At 33.7% G+C, this 22,386-nt stretch overlaps 3 protein-coding genes and 1 non-coding gene across 5 annotated transcripts; all 4 read right to left on the reverse strand.

Moving 5' to 3' along the window:
• Positions 1 to 284: 284 nt before the first annotated feature.
• LOC128198024 (clavesin-2-like) lies at positions 285 to 7,012 on the reverse strand. Of its 2 annotated transcripts, XM_052891219.1 has the most exons (9): positions 6,746 to 7,012; positions 5,586 to 5,857; positions 4,359 to 4,582; positions 3,849 to 4,005; positions 3,012 to 3,141; positions 2,426 to 2,557; positions 2,130 to 2,240; positions 1,945 to 2,050; positions 285 to 1,718 (listed from the first exon to the last, which is right to left on the reverse strand). In XM_052891219.1, exons 3-9 carry the CDS (start codon positions 4,498 to 4,500, stop codon positions 1,576 to 1,578), a joined length of 921 nt encoding a protein of 306 aa, XP_052747179.1. In that variant the 5' UTR covers positions 4,501 to 4,582; positions 5,586 to 5,857; positions 6,746 to 7,012; the 3' UTR covers positions 285 to 1,575. The 2 variants fall into 2 exon arrangements, with proteins under 2 accessions (XP_052747179.1, XP_052747181.1); XM_052891221.1 differs by lacking the exon at positions 5,586 to 5,857.
• On the reverse strand, positions 997 to 1,158 carry LOC112057606 (U1 spliceosomal RNA). The gene has a single exon (XR_002887717.1). It is a non-coding gene; the product is annotated as a U1 spliceosomal RNA (small nuclear RNA).
• A 2,296-nt stretch (positions 7,013 to 9,308) lies between the features above and the next one.
• On the reverse strand, positions 9,309 to 12,662 carry LOC112057405 (alpha-tocopherol transfer protein-like). Its single transcript, XM_024097890.2, has 7 exons — positions 12,421 to 12,662; positions 11,786 to 11,942; positions 11,486 to 11,615; positions 11,199 to 11,330; positions 10,514 to 10,624; positions 10,308 to 10,413; positions 9,309 to 9,743 (listed from the first exon to the last, which is right to left on the reverse strand). Exons 1-7 carry the CDS (start codon positions 12,557 to 12,559, stop codon positions 9,592 to 9,594), a joined length of 927 nt encoding a protein of 308 aa, XP_023953658.2. The 5' UTR covers positions 12,560 to 12,662; the 3' UTR covers positions 9,309 to 9,591.
• Positions 12,663 to 13,279: 617 nt separating this feature from the next.
• On the reverse strand, positions 13,280 to 22,233 carry LOC112056825 (alpha-tocopherol transfer protein-like). The gene is made up of 7 exons (XM_024097312.2): positions 21,467 to 22,233; positions 20,243 to 20,399; positions 19,352 to 19,481; positions 18,489 to 18,620; positions 17,730 to 17,840; positions 16,742 to 16,847; positions 13,280 to 13,568 (listed from the first exon to the last, which is right to left on the reverse strand). Exons 1-7 carry the CDS (start codon positions 21,603 to 21,605, stop codon positions 13,417 to 13,419), a joined length of 927 nt encoding a protein of 308 aa, XP_023953080.1. The 5' UTR covers positions 21,606 to 22,233; the 3' UTR covers positions 13,280 to 13,416.
• Positions 22,234 to 22,386: the final 153 nt, after the last annotated feature.

Genomic DNA, 22,386 nt, shown 5'->3' on the forward strand with positions numbered 1-22,386 from the left:
ACAAAGAGACAACTAATCTAAAATATATATAAACCCGAAAGATCATCATGATTCATGAAATTTCGCAAACCGCTTGACGTACAACGGTAGAATTTGGCAGGGAGGTAGTTTATAGCTATCAGGCTTCCGCTAAGAACGGCTTTTGCAAAAGGACCAGATCAAGGCATCCAAGAGCGAACAAAGTCGCAGGTGTCTCTAGTTACAATAGAATCGTATGAATGTAGGCAATAATAATATTATCTCAAAGTGGTATGGATCAAAAATTAAAAGAAGAAACAAGATAAAATGTTTTTAAGTACATTTTAATTATGATATCACTTTCAAATGTCATTAAGATCGGTAATGAAAAATGCAATACATTTTAGGTATTTTCAAACTTCCTTACAGTATATTATTACAATAATCTGATAATTTATATTAAATAATGTGTAATCATAGATGATAAAATTTATCAAAGTGGACAACGGAAACACAACAATTCTTAAGTGGTTAACTAAGACTTTCAACAAAAACATTGTGCTTGTGATGATAAAAGTGTATTTACTTGAGCGTCGCGTTGACGTATTACATTTGGTAGATTAAAATAAATATGCATACAACTGAGTTGTTTAGCCCTTTTTCAAAATTTTCTTAAACTAAGACTTTCCATTTTATAAATTGGTAATTACATAATAAAGTTAATTAATTATTTGGACAGTTTTCATTTATTTTATAAGTGAAATTGACACGTAGAAATTAAAACAGGTTCACAAATTTCCAATACAAGTACTTACAACTACAAGTCTACAAGAACTAAACTTTAATTCAACTACTTTACAGTTTACAGTTTACACCCAACACCCAATACTGTTATTCAATATCCACATAGACAATAGACATACCATATACTCCAATTTAATAACGAAAAATTTAATTTAAAATTGGTGAAAAAAAAATTACAACTTGATCATATTATATTATTAACATTTAAACTTATCAACTGTCAGCTAGTTTCTGGGGGGACGGCGCGTACGCAGTCCCCACTACCAAAAATTACGCGTCCGAGTTATCCACATTAGGGATAATCGCAGAGGTCAACCCAACCGCAGTGCAATGGAAGGGCCTCGCTCTGGGGGAACCGCCTTCTTGATCACGGTGTCCCCTACGCCAGGTAAGTATGATTTTGATAAAAAATTTCGCAGTAGCCATTGTTTGAGCGAGAATCTCCTTAGCGCAGTTTAAAATAAACTTAAAAGCGATAAGAGCCATCTAACGGCAAACTGCAAAACTACAAGAACAAAGTTGCACCAAACGGCCGCAAAAATCCGACTGAGAATGGTCTAACAAAGTGCCACAGTTGCCACATCCTTATCTGGCCCGATGAGTGTGGGTGTCGCTGTTGTCGCTTGCAGTTGTTTTGCAAAATGGCGACTGCCGTGACGTTAGTTCCAGTTTTGGCCACAGGCCAGAAAAGTTTGTGGCACTCTTATAAATAATGGCACTATACATCTACTTGTAATTAATAACATCTATAGTAGAAACCTCTTTTTGCCCTAACCTTAAAACTATACAGCTACCTATTAATAAAATTAAGACTTAATCTAACTCTAATCTTCTGAATGGTTCATTGACAGCTTCAATTTTTGCAGATTTATCAGGACGTTTAGATTCATCAGTACCATACTTCAAGTCCTCTTCTAGAAAAGAATTATAGCTCCGCACCTTCTTTTTCCAATAAGCTGTAAACAATAAACAATTTAAAAACCCTTTTATGCATGTTTAGCATTTTTTACATAAACCAGAATTTGTAGAGAATCAATTTATAGTAAAGATGTTTTTGCACCCAATTGTTTGCATCATAGTAAATCTACAATGGGTCTATCTATGGATTTCTTATAAAATAGAATTAATTATTTAAACTAATATTTTGCATTTTTTTGTTCACTTTTGAGTTTGAAAACAAACCTATAATTTCTGGGATACTATCACCGCTACCACCATATTCTTTCGGCAGTATTTCTTTAGGCACATGTTCATGCAATGCGTCGATATTTCTATTGTGCATCCATAACTGTAAAATATAATTAGTAAATAAGAATATTGATTACAATGTTTAATTCATTACAGTTTTAGTTAAACAAAAATCTTACTCTGTTCTTGGTTTTTTCATTGAGGAATCTCTTGCATATATTAAAAAAAGTTTCAAAAAACATCGGTGTATTTAGAAAATGTACGCTTTTTATTCTCATAGGCATGGCGTCCTGAAACATTATCAATATTTTTAATTCAACAGTCGAATGTATTACAAGTATTTTTAAAGTAAATTCTCACTATAATTTATTATAAAATACTTTAAAAAGTTGTGTTTTTTAGATATTACTGTTCTAGTTACTTAAAATAGTTTTTCAATCAAAATGTTATTGTATTGTGTTTTTGAGTTAATTACCTGATTTGCTTGAATTAAATATTTCAACTGTCTGATCGATGTTTGCGTAAAATGACTCCATCTTGTACCACCTAAATCCACCACATTAACAGTTCCAGAGACTACCAAATTATCGTCTTCCATGAAGCATATCTGTTGATTTAAATTCATAAGTTTAGGTGTATCTAAGCTATTATTATAAATAGGTAACATTATTATTATTAATAGGTAGATAACATATACAGTATTATTTATAAATAGGTAGTTTGATTATTTATTCGTTTGTTTCTAATGATTTCGCTTGAAAATTAACGAATTCGTTTTAAAAAATCTTTCTTCATTAGTAAGCTACGATATATACTATAGCTTCACCGCATAACATTGGCCATATTTTTTCTGCGTAATGCCATGGAACGGAAACTACGTGAGTGATTCCACAGGGCATCATCTAATATCCATAATATTTATAATATACAAGACAAGTTATGACCCCTTCTCATTATTATTGAGCAATTTATTGATCTCGTTTATACATTTGCATATATGTTAGTTTCTATATTTGTGATACTCCAGCAAATATGTGTGCTAAATCGTTAATAAATTTTACCTGTTCCATAAGACCCAATACAGCCATAATATCTATGGCACTATAATCCTTAGTGTCGTATTGACCGATTCTTAACAAAATTACTCTAGGATCTGCCGGATTTTGCGTTTTTGGTAAAATTAATGCAGTTCTGAAAATTAGAATTATAATAATTATTTAATTATTAAATAATATAAATACCTAGCACGCGGCTTAGTATCGTGATGTTTGGAAGTCCTTACAAAAGGTCTATGTCCTGCAGTTAACATCCATCGGCTGATATAATGATGATTTTACCTAATTGGATTTTTGCTAACACAACGATTACTATCTGAATCTATCGTAAAAATTACATAGGTGTACATATATAGATACTCGTACTTCTTTATTCCTTTTATTGCCGTTACATGAATCTAATTCATCAGTTGGTATACCTACTAGATACGTACTTTTTGTTGTAGATAATTTTAAATAATTTGAATAGAATATTATAAAGAAAATGAAAAATTTTTGTTGCAAAATATGAATTTTGGTATTTTTTATAGAAGCATTTTATTACTAGCCAGTTTAAAAGATAAGTATTCAAAAGTTATGTAAGTCAATCTCCGTAGTGATGTTACAATAAAATGAAACGGAAAGTATCTATTTATATACGACATCATAGCGAAATCCTAAATCTCTTGATGGTATGTTTTTACCTTAGAATTATAAATACGTTACGACCCAAGCCACCCAAACCAGAACTCAGTGAATTTACAAAACGTTAGTTTCTATCTGTAACAACTCCCGGTCACAATTGACTGTAACCTTTTGATCATCCTCTCCTAACTCCTAAAATCCTGAGTGAGTTTGACTTACCCTAAATTAATAACTTCCATAAACTTAGGTTCAAAATGTTTAATGCTGTATAAGTATGGTGCCCTACTTCTCAATGAATAGTAAAGCTCCATTTTAGTTTTGGTTTGTTCAAGTCTATGTTTACATCCTCTTAGAAATGCCGCCAACCACTGGTCATCTGCAACATAAACATAATAATTACTTCTATGTATCTCCGCTTAACTGCTCTCAAATATTGTTTAAGCCGTTGTTATTTGGAAATACAAGTAGATCAAAATATCATTCACATTTTATTTTAGAATAAAGTTTTTCTTGAAAACAACTTCGTGGAAGATAAAATCTTTTTAATTTTTACCAAAAATATGTTTTGCCCAAAAGGCAATACTACTCGAGAAATCGAGGGATTTTTTTTGTGCGTTTCGGTGTCGGTGTTTTTTGTAAAACGAATATTAAAATGAAATCATTAAGTTAATATATTTAATTTTAATATTTACTACGAGTATTATAGATACCTATTTATTTAAATCTTACCTGTTCTAGCTCGCAAATGAGATTGTATCGAAATCCATTGCTTCATATGCCGAATATTTTCTTCAAGTCTCTTAGGATCTTCACCTAACTCTATTCGGGCTTTCTCCGCCAATGCTGGGGGTAAAGGTCGGACCGGCATCATTCGCAGTTTATTCAGATTTTATATTCAAATCAATATCATTCTTTTAAATGATTTGCATTTACTGCACCATCATAAAACACTCCTGGTAAAACAAAAAGTACAAATTGAAGAGCCTGTCACGTTTAGTTTGTATGATCGATATAATTAATACGTCCGCTTAGTCAATTATATCACACGATATTGTAATTACGGAATACATTCATTCAATTGTAACAATATATCAGATTAGTCAACTGACTTGGTAGGTACCTAAAAGATAAAATTGTGTACTTATCTTTTTAGTCTTAATTGTTCTTGTTGACCTTAGAACTTTTTGTTCCCAAATTTCGCTTTTTTTACGTAAGTACGTCAAGTGTCTTATAAGTATTTGAAATAGTCTGTTGATCAATAAAGCACCGATTTAAGAAGATTCCTTACTCTTAATTTTACTCTAGATCGTTACTTCGTTTAGTCATAGCAGAATGTAGGGTGCGTTAAATCACATTGAAAATGAAAATACCCAATTCTGACGAGTGCCGAATTAGGGTAAAAATACCCTACGCAATCTTTATTTGTGTGCTCCTCTATCCTTTATGTCAATAATTAAAAAAGTCATTAAATAAAACGCGTTCGTGTGCTCCTTTTTTTGCTTCCCGGTCTACCCTGGTGCCCCCTAGACAGAATGCTCTAAGCAATTGCCTAAATAGCTTATATGCTAATCCAGGACTGATTCTGACATAGCCGAGACAAACAACTCGTAAAATAATAATATATTAACTATATTATCTAATAGCCAGATTCTCCAGACAGATTGGTAATTTTACAGGTAAAAGCTGAAAGTTTGTCAGCTCATGCTACCTATCATAAGAAAGGTACATAAGTAAGGTAGCCAATTATGGAGTTTGGATCGTGGTTACTTTGGGAGGTAGCAGGTCTCAAAGATCCAAACACTCAACGGTCTAAGAAAAAGTATTTTTTTATATTTTCCTCGTCATTATCATCATCATCATCATCATGTCAGCCGATGGACGTCCACTGCAGGACATAGGCCTTTTGTAGGGACCTCCAAACATCACGATACTGAGCCATCTGCATCCAGCGAATACCTGCGACTCGCTTGATGTCGTCAGTCCACCTGGTAGGTGGTCGACCAAAACTGCGCTTTCTAATGCGGGGTCGCCATTCCAGCACCTTGGGACTCCAACGGCCATCGACTCTTCGTACTATGTGCCCCGCCCATTGCCACTTCAGCTTCGCGACACATTTTCCTCGTAAATATGAGAAATTACATTCCCATTCGCCAGACCCTTGGCTTTCTTGACAAACTGTCAGCTTTTAAAAAATGTCGATTATCTGGCTGTCGCTTCTCCGTCTATAACTATAGGTGAAACAAAATGGTTATTAGGTTAGCACTCTAATTTGCACGTTTGTTATGTCAGCCAATGATGATCAAGTAAGCTCACATGCCTACAGTACTAGCATTAAGTTTATCATGTTATTATGTATGTCATGAGTTCCAATTCGGACAACATATACTGAGACAACGAACTACATTATCGAGACCTTGGTCGAATTTTATTATCGCTTTTAGGCCTACCTACGAAACTATTAGATCTTCTAAAATACGTTTATATATGGTCATACTGAATATAATGCATAACAATAACAATAAGTAATATGTTTTTTAGACGGTGGTATACTTACATAAATAAATGAATAAACATAAATAGCGTTAGTTCGATGAATTGAGTTTTAATACCAGTTTAAAATTTAAATGTGCCAGTTTAATGTTCTACCTATGGTCAGAAAATTTTTAAAAAACTAATATACTGATATTAAGTTGTAAATGTAATATATTGATATTAAGTTGTAATTCTCAGATTGCATCGAGAAACATAACGGATTCTGTGATATAGAACTATTCAATCACTCAACCGCGCTTTGTTATTAGAAAATAATGTCCAAGTTAGACATGATTTTCTTCCTTTTAGAAAGTCTGTGCTCCAACCATGTGTTATAGAATTCCTCGATACCTCAACAGATGTCGCTAGCTATATATTATTTTCATCGCAAATACAAATAGAGCACGGTTTATATTTGTACCTACTAGCTTAGTTTTGTAGTACAGACAGAGGATTACGCGTAATATTGCACGCAAACAGCAGTTGTAACTATTAGTAACCGCAATTTACTGTATAATAAGGAAAAAAATAACAAAACAACAAAATAAAAACCCAAAAGTATTAAAGCAGCTATAAAAACTTACCGTTACCACTAAATCATTGCAATCTGTGTATCAGTGACATCAACACAATATGATTTTGAAACACATGATTAGTATTTAAAACTGACTTCTGTCGGTGTCGATAAAACAGTTTGAATAACGTTTGCATATATCACCCGCTACACACGATAATCTAATATCTAATATGATATGTACTTAAAGCAAAACTTGGATGAGACTACGATAAAAATTAAAGGACGTTAGGTAACCAAACTGTACGTGCACTGTATTTGACAAACAACTAAACAGTGTCACAGTCACAGTATTGAGTATTCTACGTTCTAACATATATTGTACAAACGATATCTATAGTAACTACTGACCTTGATATTTATTTGAATAATCACAATAACCTCAATTTGTTTTTTTTAAATTTGATTCCGATTTGTATCCGCTAGTAAGATATAATTTTTCTTCCTTTGTAGAGTATAGTATGGATTCATCCTGATGAATAGTGAGTGATCCATCCCGGGCTGCAGTATTGATTGTGATCCAGGAAAACCGGCAGCCTTCATTTCCGCTTCATCAGACCCCTTCCAAGTTGTTTTTAGAGTTTTTAGACTGCTATGCCTTCTCATACTCCCACTACAATGACTGCTATGCGATACTAGACTGATATTGTGAAAGTTCCACTTTCTGCATTTTATTTAGTCAAAGATAGGAGAATCTCAGAACTCACGATTAAAAATTGTGGCAGGTCAAATCCCGAAGATATTTCGATTTAGATACTTGTTAATAAAGATTTGCAGCTTATTAGTGATGTGCTTAAGATAAATCCTTTGTGTTAAATATACTGCATAAATAATAAATATATGTATGTACATATACATAATTGTTGTAAAGTCGCATTTATTTACATTTCGTCGCCCGGGTTACCTAATTCATATACTTGTAATAACATGGAACATATTCTATGTTGTAACCTATTTAATGTGTTAATGGTTCTCCATGTCTAAATTGTGTATATAAATTGCTTTTTATATTTTTTTATTTAAACTGGTTATTATTTGTAGATAGATAATTCTATGTTCAACTTTTATCAATGTGACTATACAAGTCAATTATGTGTACGAGGATCATACAAACCAATATTCACGTTTGTTTATTAAGTAGGTAAATAACGACATTTATTTTAATTTATAGTAGGCATAGAAATATAATTATAGGTACTTGTACCGAATCGTAAATCTATGATAGTAGTTATAAGTTGCAAATTAACAGAAAACAATCAATTACATTGATAAGAATCATAGACAAAGAGATACTAGCAACTGTGATAGGAACGTTAGTTACGTAGAACGTTGTTAGTTACACTGATATTATAGTTATTAGCCATACCATGTTTATTATCTTCCCATGTTATTACGGGGATTAAATCCTATTGTATTAGCTTATGTACATCAAGTAATCAAGTATAATGTAGAAATCCACTGTTGAAAGAATTTTTCTAATCGGTCCTGTAGTTTTAGAGCCTACTCAGTTCAGTTAGCAAATTTTGTGCTATGTCTCGCTGTGTCGATTCATTCCAAAATTTAGCTCAGAGACATTTAGTAATAAAAATCTTTAATCCCACCAAAACTATTTTCATAATAAAGTAAAGTATAATACATTGGTATCATACTTTACTTTATTATGCGAATGTATATTGCTAGCACTGAACGAAATCTATGCGCCGTCATCCAACGATCTTTAACTCTATCATTTAAGTTCCATGTGTGTCACTTCTCCGTAATCCTAGCTTCCATATAAAATTTTAGTTTTCTATGACTTTCATCATCATCATCATCATTATCAGCCGATGGACATCCACTGCTAGACATAGGCCTTTTGCATGAACTTCCATACAAAGCGGTCTCGAACCGCCAGCATCCAGCGGCTCCCTGCAACGCGCTTGATGTCTTCTGTCCACCTAGTGGGGTTCGACCAACACTGCGCTTTCCGGTGCGGGATCGTCATTCCAGCACCTTGGGACCCCAACGTCCATCGGCTCTTCGAACTATGTGGCCTGGCCGTTGCCACTTAAGCTTCGCGACTCGCTGAACTATGTCAGTGACTTTGATTCGTCTGCGGATCTTATCATTTCTGATTCGATTATGCAGAGAAACTCCAAGCATAGCTCGCTCCATCGCCCGCAGAGTGACCTAAGTCTCTGAGCCTTCTTTTAAGAATATGAATTTAGGAAGTTAATATTCCAAATTACGAAAACTATCGAAATCTTTTGATTTTGAATATTTATTATTCAAAGACAGTTGTGGAAAATTCTTATCTAAAATCTCCTGCAAGATATAAAATAAATACGACGAAATAAAAACTCAAGCATAATAAAAATGCTTTTAATTAAAACACAAAAAGTTAAACACTTCAAAACAAATCATTGTCATAAAGAAAAATATGGATCACAAAACACTCATATTATTAGGTTTTAAATTTTTTTCATTTGACATAAATTATAAAATTTGTAAAAAGTTAATATCCCCCAGACTACTACACTCATGCTTAAGCTGTTAAATTATCAGCAATATAAATCGCTACAATTTATGGTGGTATGGTTATTGTTTATGTTTGATTGTACAAGCCAAAAAAAAAGATTTAGATGAAGCACATAAAGTTATTTTGTCAGTAGTTGCCTCCTTGCCGAGAGACTCAAGGTCAATAGAACGGTGACCTATAGACGATGGTTTACAAGATTGTTTTATAACACGTTACGGCCATATTTTTACTGATCATACTGATCTATTTTTAGTACTATACACTAATACCAGAGAAATAAGGTTAACAGAGATTATCAGTATTTTTAGGTTAAGTTTAGTTCAGATGTATTGAAGTATTTAGTCAAAATCCAGTTGTCGGAAGGAACCTTCAACGCCGAACAGTGTTTCCGCAGATTTGGGCTTTCCAGGTCGTTTAGATTCATCTGTGCCGTACTTGACGCCATCTTCTAACCAAGAATTGTAGTGCTGCACTTTCTTCTTCCAATATTCTAAAAATCAAAGGTAGTTAAAAATGAAGACATGACTAGTCCTAGACTTTAAATAAATATTTAAGAAATCTTAAATTATTTTTGACGTAAAACTTCTTTACGCACGCTTGACTTAGGGAGTAAGCTTATGAATGTGTTACGAAAAATGTAATGGGGTCAAGCGAACGGACGTTGAGAGGGAGAGCTAAAGTTTTACTTCAGTCATGTTGTCTAAAACAGACTCGTTTTGTACTCCTGTTTCGACAGATTGACCGATCAACTCCAACTAATCAACTAATTAAAATTAGTTGAAATAAGCCAAAATACAGACAGTGATTGCCTTTTGCGGCGCTAAGAAGAGATTTTTTGAAATTTTAACTTTGGCTGTGTTAATGAGAGCAGGAACTTTGTATATGAAGTTAAAAGGGTCAGGGCATAACTCTGGGGAAAAGTTGAGGGAGTCTGGTAGTAAGTACATGAGTCAGAAATAGACACTATGAAATTCGAGTTAGTAAGACTAGAATAGATATGTCACTAACGAGATATCAGCAAGTCCATCAAAAAAATAACCAAGACTACAGTTACCGTTTATTTCCTTGAAGGTACCAGCTTTGCCACCGTATTCCGTTGGTAAAATTTCTTGGGGTATAAATTTATACATTTCATCGTAATTTTTATTGTGCACATACAACTGAAAAATGCAAATGACTACAATAAGTGATCAGTTATTATAATTATTATAAAGCGTTATTAAATTAAAATTTAATTTAAATGGCGTTCATGATACTTACTCGGGACCTGTTCTTTTCGTTGAGCAAACTTTTAATTGCGTTGAATACGGTTTCAAAACCAGGCGGTGTATTGATATAGTGGGTACCCTTCATTCTTACTGGGGCTGCATCCTGTAAGTAATTAGATATATATTTATTTAATTAATTAATTTAATACATACATTATAAACGTGCATACACAAACTTTCAATTTACAGATACTTATCGTATTTGTATGAAAGTAATATTCCAAGTTTAAGCTAATCATGAAGTTAAAGTCAAAGAAAATTTTGTAACTTATTGCAAAAATTGACTAATTATCCTGCTTATCTACTCTAGCTACTAGAGAATGTAGTTGCCGAGTTATTAAAACTTTGGTAGATAAACGTAAATACGTCGCCAGTGTATTTTATCATTGTCATTTTATGGCCAAATCATAATCAAAAATAAAATTATCTATCGATCGTATATCGATCGTATGTTAAAGGCTGTTTATCGTTATTGTTTCGACTATACCCGACGTTGACATCGACTTTTTGTTTTTGAATGAACAAAGTAATTTTTTAAACAAATGTATTAATTATCATTTAATTTGAAGTATGTTTTCATTTTATTTAAATTAAGTAATTATGTATGTGGAAAAATAAATCAAATCAGTATATGTTATATGCGAAGAAAATAAATAGAGATTATTATTCCTACTAACTTGTGAAAGAACCGCCATTCTTTTCATAACTGAAGGGGTCATTTGTAAGAAATGTCCCATCGTTACTCCTTCCAAATCCAAAATTGTTTGTACACCGGCCACTGTCATATTATCGTTATCAATTAGCAACATCTGAAGTAGAAATAAACATATCAATTAGCACACATAAGAATAGAATAAAAAAATAAAAAAAAAATACAATTTTGCGATTTTGCTAAAGCTATGACAAAAAAGCTAAATCTAAATATAGAAATATAAACTGACACATTAAATAAAATGAAAATTACATTTTGTAACAGGATAGATACGGAGAATATATCGTATAGTTTATACTTATCCGGATCATAAGTACCAGGTCGAATAACAGTAACCACGGGAGACGTAGGAGTTGCAGTCTTTGGCAAGATGGTATAAGTCCTGAAAGTTACAGAAGATATCAAATAATTTTGTTGAACTACATTCCGCTTACGTCGGGCAATGGTTTTCCATTTAAGATCAAATGCACCCTCTATATATTTTCTGAACTGAAATAAATCTCATGCTTCTTAGTATCAGATGCTTTCAATGTAAGTCATTCATTCACTTACCCTAAGTCTAAAATTTCTTTAAAAAGGGCATCATTAACTTTAACGTTAAATAGTTCCGGTGCAAGTGTGTGCAAAGAGTAAAATATATCCAATTTTTCTTTCGTCCTTTCCAGACTGAACTTACAGCCCCGCAAAAACGCTACAAGCCATTGATCATCTGAAAATAATAGTGAAAATTTATAAAACAGAAGGTTTTTGTTTGTTGTTCATTGCTAATTTCTGAATTCGCTATTGAATATAAATGCCGGCATTTGACAAGTTATAGGTAGGTATATCAATTATGTTATTACTAGCGAAACGTAATTTCGGTTCTTATAGGAATGTAGAGATAACGTATAGCCTATTTTACACGTTGATGATGTATGTACCTTTTGATGTGGCTTACCATTAGTAACAGAACTTCTTAAATCTGGTTAATGACATAAAAAGCGTAACAAAAAAGTAAAATCTAGGCCTATAGAGCTGTCTCAAATCTACGTAAGTAGGTTATGCAAATAATAGGACGATAGACTGTTATGAAATAAAAAATCTAAATACAGAATTGCATTCACGCGCTACGAGGATATGTCTCAAACCAATTCGTCTCGTTTACCGTGTCAGTAACAACTTGCGATGAATTAAAAAGTACTACTAACCTGTCCGGGCACGAATGTGTGGCTGCTTTGCCAGCCAGTCCTTGATATGTTGCACATCCTTGGCAATTCTATTAGGATCTTCGTTTAACTCTACTCGAGCCTTCTCCGCTAATTCAGGAGTCAACGGTCGAATTGTCATACTGAATTAATCTTCCTACTCCGAGAACGGATAACGTGTCACTAACACCGATCCTATAATATGATACCAATATCTAATGTGACATTTGAAAAATAATCTTCAGTCTATCAGTTTTTATGAGAGATAACAATACTATCTAAATACATTACATGTGTGGGCGATCTAGTCTAATTGCAACAGATAATTCTGTCGGTAAGGCAATTCGGCTTAAAGCGTTTAAGTGATGGGTAACCTAACCTTTGTTGTTCAATTAGTCTTATTATATGTAAAAATTACAATATTATTCCAATCTTAATAGTGCTGATTGTTCAGTAGGTATTAATTTATTGATTGAAAACACTTTATCAAAAATAAAGCACACAAAAGAAAATACAAAAGAATATGATTGTCTGGAAAATCTATTGTACGTAGATATTGTTATCAATAATATTATTTAAACACTGATAGGGACAACATTTATACTATCAATTTAACACTTATGATTACCTATTATTATAAGGTATTTGACACTTCTAGCACAAGCTATTCGGTTATTGAAGACCTTTGAGAAAAATACGTAGATATACTTTTTGTTGTGAGAGTAAAAATAAAAGGGTCACCTCTTTTCTTCACATATAATTTGATTATAAATACAATAATAAGAAATTAAACAAATATTTTTAGAAGAAACTTTTTTTATTTAAACTAGGTTTTGCAAATTCTTTTTTTTAAATCCTTTTCTTAAAATATACGCCTTTTTAATCAGGTATTATTTGGAAACTATTTCCTTATTGTTAGTGATTATAATAATTTTAAATTATTTTATTTCAATACTTTTAAAATTTTCAACTATACATATATTAATTAGTATACCATTGTTAATCAAATTCTAATTGCCTGAAAGAGCCTTCAATTCCAAACATACTTTCAGCAGTCTTGGGCTTGCCAGGTCGTTTTGATTCATCTGTCTTGTATTTCATATCTTCTTCCAACCATGAACTATATTGGCGCCGCTTAGCCTTCCAATAGTCTGTAAAACGAAATTAACTTTACAAAATATAGGGATACACTGCATACTATTACAAAATCAGAGGTTAAATTATACGGGTGTCTTTTGGAGGATACCACAATATACTTTACTTGTACCAACAGTTGGCCTACACACTAACTTTGAGTAATTAGAGGATACAAGAAATTTCCCAACTATTAGCTGCTATTGTTAGTAATTCTTAAGTCACATGATTTTGTAAGTATTTCTTCCATAATTTTATCAAATCTATCTATACTATAATCTATCTATCTATACTATAATAAAAGAATAGAAATCGAGTGTCTGTACTTTGACCAAATTTAACTAAAATCAAGTTAGGGCGATTAGAAATGAGCAATAGAATACAAAAATATTTTTTTTAATTTTCTTGTCTGTCTGTCTGTCTGTCTGTCCTTCTGTCTGTATGTTCGCGCTATTCTCTGGTTCTACTGAACGGATTTTGATGCTTGTTTGTTTTCACAAATAGATTAAGCAAAGTTCAGGGCAACATATAGGCTTTGTTTCATTAAGATCGGACAGATAGAAAAAAAGTTATCTTGAAAAAACCGAATTGCTCAAATTGATTCGCAGGCGTTATTTGGAGAAACGAGTTTTTCACTAAAGCTGTGTAGTATCGATATTAAGGCACATATTCTGTACTCAACTGACCAATTTGTTTGCTTATTTGGTTGAACGCGCGAAGCTAATCTCAGGAACTACTTAAAACTTCAGGTTCAAACTGAATAATCCTTTTTGTGTTTAAATAGTCACATTGTCTACTTTTTTATCATATAATAATGTTAATAATGTTATGCAAGATTTATTACTATTTCAAGCAATAACTACCTATTGGATTGACCTAAAAGGAGATCATTAATTTTGGGCCTTTATGAAAGTTCCGGCCAACAAACAAAAAGTGCACGAATTTGGCGCAATAGCTATATTTACTTATACTTATCTATACTCTATACTTATAATAAAACTGTAACAGGTCAAATTACATAACTTTTTGATTAATTTAAAATATTTTTTTTTATCATAGCGCATCATACAATCGATACTGAGGCCAAAAATATTTTTTTTCGATTATTTGTCTGTCTGTCTGTCCCTATTTTTTGTTGACCGGGCATCAAACTGAAACTACTGAATGAATTCAAATGAAACTTAGCACGGTTTAGGAACATAATACGGAGCAGGCAGGAATACTTTTTATAGCGAAAATAAAATCAGAAGGGGGTAAAATAGGGGTTGAAAGTTTGTATGAAAAGTCCTCCTTTTTTCCTGGTCAATTTACCTAAGCACAAAAAACGCGCGGCGTTCGGCCGCGCACTTTATTATAGACCGGCCTCCGACCGTGGCTACAGCTGGGCATTTTACCCAAGCACAAAAAACAGAACGCGCGGCCTTCGTCCGCGCACTGTATTATAGCCCGGCCTTCGGCCGGGAGTTTATGTTACAGCCTACGACCGTGATTACGGCTGGGCATTTCACCCAAGCACAAAAAACGCACTGTATTGTAGCCCGGCCTTCGGTAGGGTGTTTGTGATATGGCCTCTGATCGTCGTTATGACTTCACGCATTTACAATTGCAGGGCGTGTATGGGGTGCTTTTGGGCGATTCACAGTATCGCGGATTACATCTATACATCTATAAAATTGCTGTACTAGCATTCTTTTAACAATGTCTAACACCCAATTATGGGTATACCTTGGATACGTCGCTGTGGTAGATGTTTTCCTTCACCGTGTCTGAAACGGTGAAGGAAAACATTGTGAGGAAACCTGCACACCAGAGAATATTCTTAATTCTCTGTGTGTGTGAAGTCTGCCAATCCGCATTGGGCTAGCGTGGTGGACTATTGGCCTAACCCCTCTTATTTTGAGAGGAGACTCGAGCTCAGCAGTTAGCCGAATATGGGTTGATAACGGTTCATATTTCTGTTTTCAGCTTTGTGCTTTCATTTCTTTCTTTCTCTGTTTCTACTGAATCGATTTTGAATAATCTTTTACCAATATATAGCCACGCTATTCGTGCCATGTGTTTTATTTGCGTGTATCTACGGAAATAAGAACTACGCAGGTGAAACCGCGGAGGGTCTGCTATAGCTTGGCAACTTCGTTCCTAACACCGGGGGGCATGTGGCGATGAATGAAAAACCCACAACTGATGCACGTCACTTCCCCGTACGCACGATTTTAAACCCGCGCAGTCATTTACGGGAATATATGCGGGCGACAGGGATGTCCCGCATATCATGGGAATGTTATGAACGATCTTGCCAGACTATAGTCATTTCTGTAATCAAAAGTGTAGAAGTAGTAAATCAGAATATGAAATCAGTTGTAAAATAACTATATATTGATATTTAAGGCGTGTTTTACCCGCATTGTTCCCTTTCCCATGGAAATTTAGGTTCAAAATATAGCCTTTTATAACTTCCGGATAATATAGCTTTCAAACAAACAAATATTTTTTTTTTAATATTTTAAGAATATTTTAATTATTTTAATAATATTCATGTTATACACCATTTCTCGTTACGTGGTATTTTATAGTGCAGCAGTGGATTTGTGTGGTCATACCTTTCACGGACCGGACCATACACAATCCTGTACGTCTTATTATTGGTTTTTTCAAAAAAATCTTAATAAATAAACATTGTGCAAAAATTTGTTTACTAACCGAACCTATTTTACAGCAAGAAATGATCCAGAAAGGGTTTTTAATTGTAGGGATTTTCAGGTTATGGCCAAATATGTACATAAAAAATTCTTATTGCTTATCTTACGTACTTTTATCCTAGTAAATGTTTAGAGAGTATGAAAGTTTGTGTAGAGAAAATATTACTATATTAAAAACTTGCATTTTTTAGATTTATCACACTTTACGCTAATAAATGTAATAGTATAATCCCATACACAGAGTAATGACACTGTGTGAGATTATCTCACTATGCCACTAATATTATAATTTTAATATTGTGGATGTATGACGCGGGCATCAGCTAGTTATAGTCCTTTTCATAAAAGAAGTCCCCCAGACGTGGTGCTCATTGTCGTTTGGTAATGGTCTTCTTGCCATTTGTGTAAGGCGCTGTCAATTTTAGTTCAGGTTTTAGCCGCAGGACTTCTTTCATGAAAAGGACTATACACTGTAAAGTATACATACGGACCTGCAATTTCTTTAATGGATCCACCTTCACCTCCATACTCCGCTGGCAAAAGGTGCTTCGGTATGTGTTGATACAGAGCGTCGTAATTTTTACCATGCACGTACAACTATAATACAAATAGTGTTATTTAAAACCTAGTTTTTTCGTGCTCTTATACATATAGTACCTACTTATAATAAAGTGTCTACGATTGGGAACGTCTAACATAAAAATACCTTTTACTCCCTTTACTATACACACATTTCCATTTTCACACACTCTAATCATCTCTTACCTCCTCTATATTTTATCTCCTCTTGTGTCTCATTGTTGAGACGGGTCTCTTCTCTGAATAAGAGAAATTGAGAAAATTCTCAGGTATGCAGGTTACGTCACGATGTTATTCCGTCACCGTTTCAGAAACGTGATATTTAATTTCTTAAAATGCACATAACTGAAAAGGTAAACAGACAGACGAAAATTTTAAATAAGCCTTCTTGGAATCGGGTAAAAAGCTTGATTGAGTTTTAGTTTCGTGTAAATAATTATAAGCACTTGAACACAGTTATCTTTAAACCACAGACATACACTTCTATTTTATTTATACATTATGTATGTATTGATTAACTTACTTATCTTAATCGGTTTCTGAATGAGACATTCATGACAATGACAAGCTTACGTGGCGTAGCGTGCCTTGGAGGGTTCCTTTATCAAAAGTAGTTGGGGACACGGGTAACAAATTCTCATTACTTTTATCATTTCTGAAGTGAAAATTCTACAGTTTTTTTTAATGATTTTTAGGGAGGATGTGGATTACTAATTTTTGCTTACACACGTAAGGGGCCCCTGTAGTCTGGGGGCCCCGTATCACTGATACGGCTGATACGACGGTAGCTACGCCCCTGAAACTTAGGTATAAGGTACCTACTCTACTGTATACCTTATAGACTAAAGTCCTCACTCCTCATAGATATATAACTGATTTAAAAAATATGGACATACTTACTCTACTCTTATTTTTTTCGTTTAACATAGTTTTCATTAAATTAATAATTTTCTCAAAAGCAGCTGGGCAATTGATATAATGTGCTCCTTTCATTCTTAATGGCACAGCATCCTAAAAGAAAATGAAATATTCTTGTAACATACGTTTCTGGTAGATAACTGAAAAAATTCAAGATCTAAACTGTTTTTCAGATAGGATGGGTACAGTGACAGTCGCCTTTATGACGTTCATAGTACGTACTATTATCATGAATCGCGGCAAACTTTCAAGAATGAAACGAACTGTCACCCGCAGCATCCTATATGAAACGAACTGTAGTACACATAAAATAGGATAAATCTAAAACTAACGGTCCTGATGCACCCTGCTGATAGACCGACCTCTGACTACCTATAGTAGGGATGATGACAAGGTATCATTGATTACCAATATTGACTTTATTAGACATTCAGGTAATAACACAAAGATGGTCTAGATGTTTATAAAATAATAAAAAACAATCTCTCTCATCGACGACGTCATTCTTTTGAAGCGTTTTGGAGCATTTGCGAAAATAATGATCGCCAATACACTGTTATTAGCTTACTCTTAATTTAAAAACAATTTAAAAACCTCTCATCATCCCTATACTCGTAATTGGCAATACCTAACATTTCTAATTAGCAAGATTTGTAAATGGTCCATCTTCCAGAACAATTAAGCCGCCTAAAAATTGCCCTTTAAGGTTACAGCTTTATTTTAAACGTATGAACAAGTTACCTGTGATTGCACACTCATCTTTTTCATCATATTTGGAGTAATTTGCAACATATGCGCCATAGTAATTCCTTCTAAGTCACAAATAAATTTAATTCCACTTACAACAGAATTATCGTCTTCCAGCATCACAATCTGAAAATATTGAAATAGATATTTAATACGTTACTAAATACAATATATTAAAAGAAGACTCGGTGGTAGGAAACGCAATGCTTTCCTATATAAAATTATTTTGTATAGGAAAGCATTGGATATATAAACCCAAATTGATACACAGGCTCAAAGTCTCGTCAACTCATAGATGTTTCTTGAACGTTATCCAAAGTAGGTACGTTTAGAGGTTAAATGATCAATATTTCGTGTATTACAACCGACTTCAAAATCACAAAAACATTTCTACTAAACTAAAAGCGAAAAATAACATCGTATTAGTGTTGTGTTAATTAAAGCCGTTTCTGAAAGAACTGTCTGATAATCCTAAACCTTTTTGATTTACACGGTTTGAATTATTACATCACTAATTTGGTACCGCCTTCAAACTAATCAGGTAGCACATAAGTTATTTTTGGTTTTTAGTTTAGTTTAATTTTTTTGTGAAATTGAAGTCGGTTGTATTTTTTATAATTTTTTTTTTATTTTTCCATTTTAAGTGATAACAAGTTATAATTTTAAGAATATATGTACATTTTAATTATACGTCCGTAAACCACGACGTTATTTTCTTATGATTAGTAAGTACCTCGATACAATCAACCAAACCAATTTTTAAATGAACGGTGAACATACATAAAAAAGAACAAAGATTCCGATGACTTGAGAACCTCCTCCTTTAAGTCGGTTAAGAGGTTTTAGAATAATTTTACCTTTTGAATGATCAGCATAGCACCAAACACGTCTATCATAGTTATTCTCTCGGGATCAACCATTCCATTACGCATGATTGCCAGCCGCGGTGAATCAGGCGTCTCTGTTTTAGGCATCAGGACATAAGCGCTAGAAACAGAAATTAACATCAAAATAACTCACTGACTTCATAAACGATGCCTGCCGCACCATATACAAAACACTGTATCTTAAAAATATCCCCTGTATTGAGAAATTGCAGTTCATTGTATTTAGCCTCCTACCATTTGTTAGAAACGTTACTATATATGCATTTCTCAGTGTATTTTTAAGTCATAGCAAAGTAACCAACTGCGATGACCTCATTTATGAGTGTTACCACAAAACACAGTATCTGAAGATACAATTAAAAGTGAAGGACCTTTTTATAACATGCTTTTATTAAACAAAAAATACTTTAAAACGTCTTACCTACTTATAAAGTCATTACAAAATTTATACGATATTAAAAGCTTGTCGTGAGTTTTACTTGTCTAAATAAACAGGTGCTCGACGAGCTCTGGCACTCACAACTCTCATATCTTCAATAACAACCCATGCTCTGCTCACAGTTGAGCACAAGTCTCCTCTTAGAATGATAGGGGTTAGACCTTTATCAACCACGGGGCCCAATGTGGATTAACAGACTTCACACACCTGGAGAATTAAGAAAGTTCTCAGATATGCAGGTTTTCTCACGATATTTTTCCTTCAACGTTTGAATCACGAGATATTTAATTTCTTAAAATGCACATAACGGAATAATCGGATTCGAACCTACGCCCTCCGAATCGGAGGCAGAGGTCATAACCACTATCTATTACGGCTCCAAAAACTCTACTACAATTAAATAAGTTCAATATTCTTCTTACCCTGAGTCCATAAACTCATCAAACTTTGGGTTATCGGGCTTAAACGTATAGAGCTCTGGTGTTATGGTCCGCAAGGTGTAATAGAGATCGAGCTTCTCTTTAGTTCTCTCCAAGCTGTACTTACAACCCCGCAAAAACGCTATCAGCCATTGGTCGTCTGAAAAAATGAGATTTTTTTAAACCTCAATAATTAATATTAATCAGTAATTAATTTAAACATGTATTTCGCTTAAATTAATAATGCTTGAGTGGGTTAAATTGGCTTAATTGTTAATAGTAATTGTGACGGCTATTATCATCAGCTGGTGTTAGTGAAAATGGCCGTTGTGAAATATGCATTAAGGTTTAAAGTGCTAATTTACAAGCTCCAAACACTACAATGCGTATTTTAAATACCTTAACACTATACATAAGTAAATATGAAATAATGTTATCACCGCGTTGCAATGACTTGCGGTACGGACGGCTTCAGTGTGCTCATGGCTCTTTATGGGTTACTTGGGATAGGCGGGGAGAGTGACTTGAGTGGAAAAGGGGAGTGTTTGTTAGAAGTCAAACGATCTTTTAACCCTATACACAACGTTCACAAGTGCGTGACTTCACTCAAGGTCATTCTCTGCCATTCTAGGGTCTTATTTTGGTTACAGTTTGATTTATTAATTAAGTTATATTGACAAATGTTGTGAATCATAACCTTTGTTCTACGTTAGTTTTCTTATTTTTAATTTTTGTAATCACCTCTGAGTCAACTAAAATCAGAAGTGGAATAAAGAACTCGTGCCCGCATAGTGAATAAAGGTAACGACGTAATTTAAAACTACCCTAAATCAGGCTAATCGTTTTTCATTTCAGGCGAAATATAACCTTTTTTCGACATTAGTTTTCAAATTATTGTAATCACCTCTGAGTCTGCTAAAAATACCTTAAAGTTATCTAAAACCCGGACAATAAATTTTAGTGGGTCTTCCTACATTTGTAAATATAGTTTTTGTGCAGTAAGTAGGTAGTTACATCAAATTATATACAACCAAAAATATTTATCCATAAACTGTATAAGGTAGAAAAGATTTTTCTGTAATATACAGTGCAGAGTTCTGATAGCGATTTAACTCAAATGGTAGATAGGTGAGACAACTGAATGAAATAAGTTTCCGAGCATCGGAAATCTAAAACGTAGAAACACACACAAACACGAATATAAAATATTTAAAACCACTACTAAACCTGTTCTGGCGTAAATGTGCGGTTGTTTCGCCAACCAATCCTTTATATGTTCCAGGTCACTGGGAATCCTTTTAGGATCTTCATTTAACTCCTTTTGAGCTTTCGCGGCTAGTTCAGGAGTTAGCGGTCGTATTGACATATTTTATTTTTTAAAGTTTAAAATATAAACTGTTAAATGATTTAGCGCCGGGTGTACTCGTATAAATAAATTTATACTTAGTAGCGTTCCCAACGTAATTGAAAGTCTTATCTATTCCTGATTAAAAGTTATATCGATATCATTATTATTATCGGTCTTTATACATCGATCTAATTCATAGATGCACCTTTATACATCACTAGCGGACGCCCGCGACTTCGTCCGCGTGAAATTCAGTGTTTCACAAATCCCGCGGGAACCATGGATTTTTCGGGGATGAAAGAAGCCTATATGTTAATCCAGATTAAAATCTATTTTGGGGTTCTTTCCTTACATGCTAAGTGAGGATGAATTTTTTATCGTCTATCCCATGGTGTGTATCGATTTCGGTATTTTTGTGCATTACATAAAGGACTGAAGTGCTAACTTGATCTACGGAACCCTACACTGCGCGTGACCCGACACGCATTTGGCCGGGTTTTTTTTAGCTCTACTATTGAGAGGCTTATCTCTTCACGTATAATTTAATATTTTTAGCAGACTCAGAAGTGGATTACGATAATAAGAAAACCAATGTCGAACAAAGGTTATGATTTACAATATTTGTCAGGAAAACTTAATTAACAAATCAAACTGTTACCAAAATAAGACCCTAGAATAGCAGAGAATGACCTTGAGTGGAGTCACAAACTTGTGATCGTTGTATGTAAGGTTAAGGGATTCCTCCGTTTAGGGTAGGGGTAGTGTAGGGGCAGGGTAGGGGCAGGGTAGGGGCAGTGTA

The sequence above is a fragment of the Bicyclus anynana genome, chromosome 3 (genome assembly GCF_947172395.1).
Source record: "Bicyclus anynana chromosome 3, ilBicAnyn1.1, whole genome shotgun sequence".
NCBI lineage: Eukaryota > Metazoa > Arthropoda > Insecta > Lepidoptera > Nymphalidae > Bicyclus > Bicyclus anynana.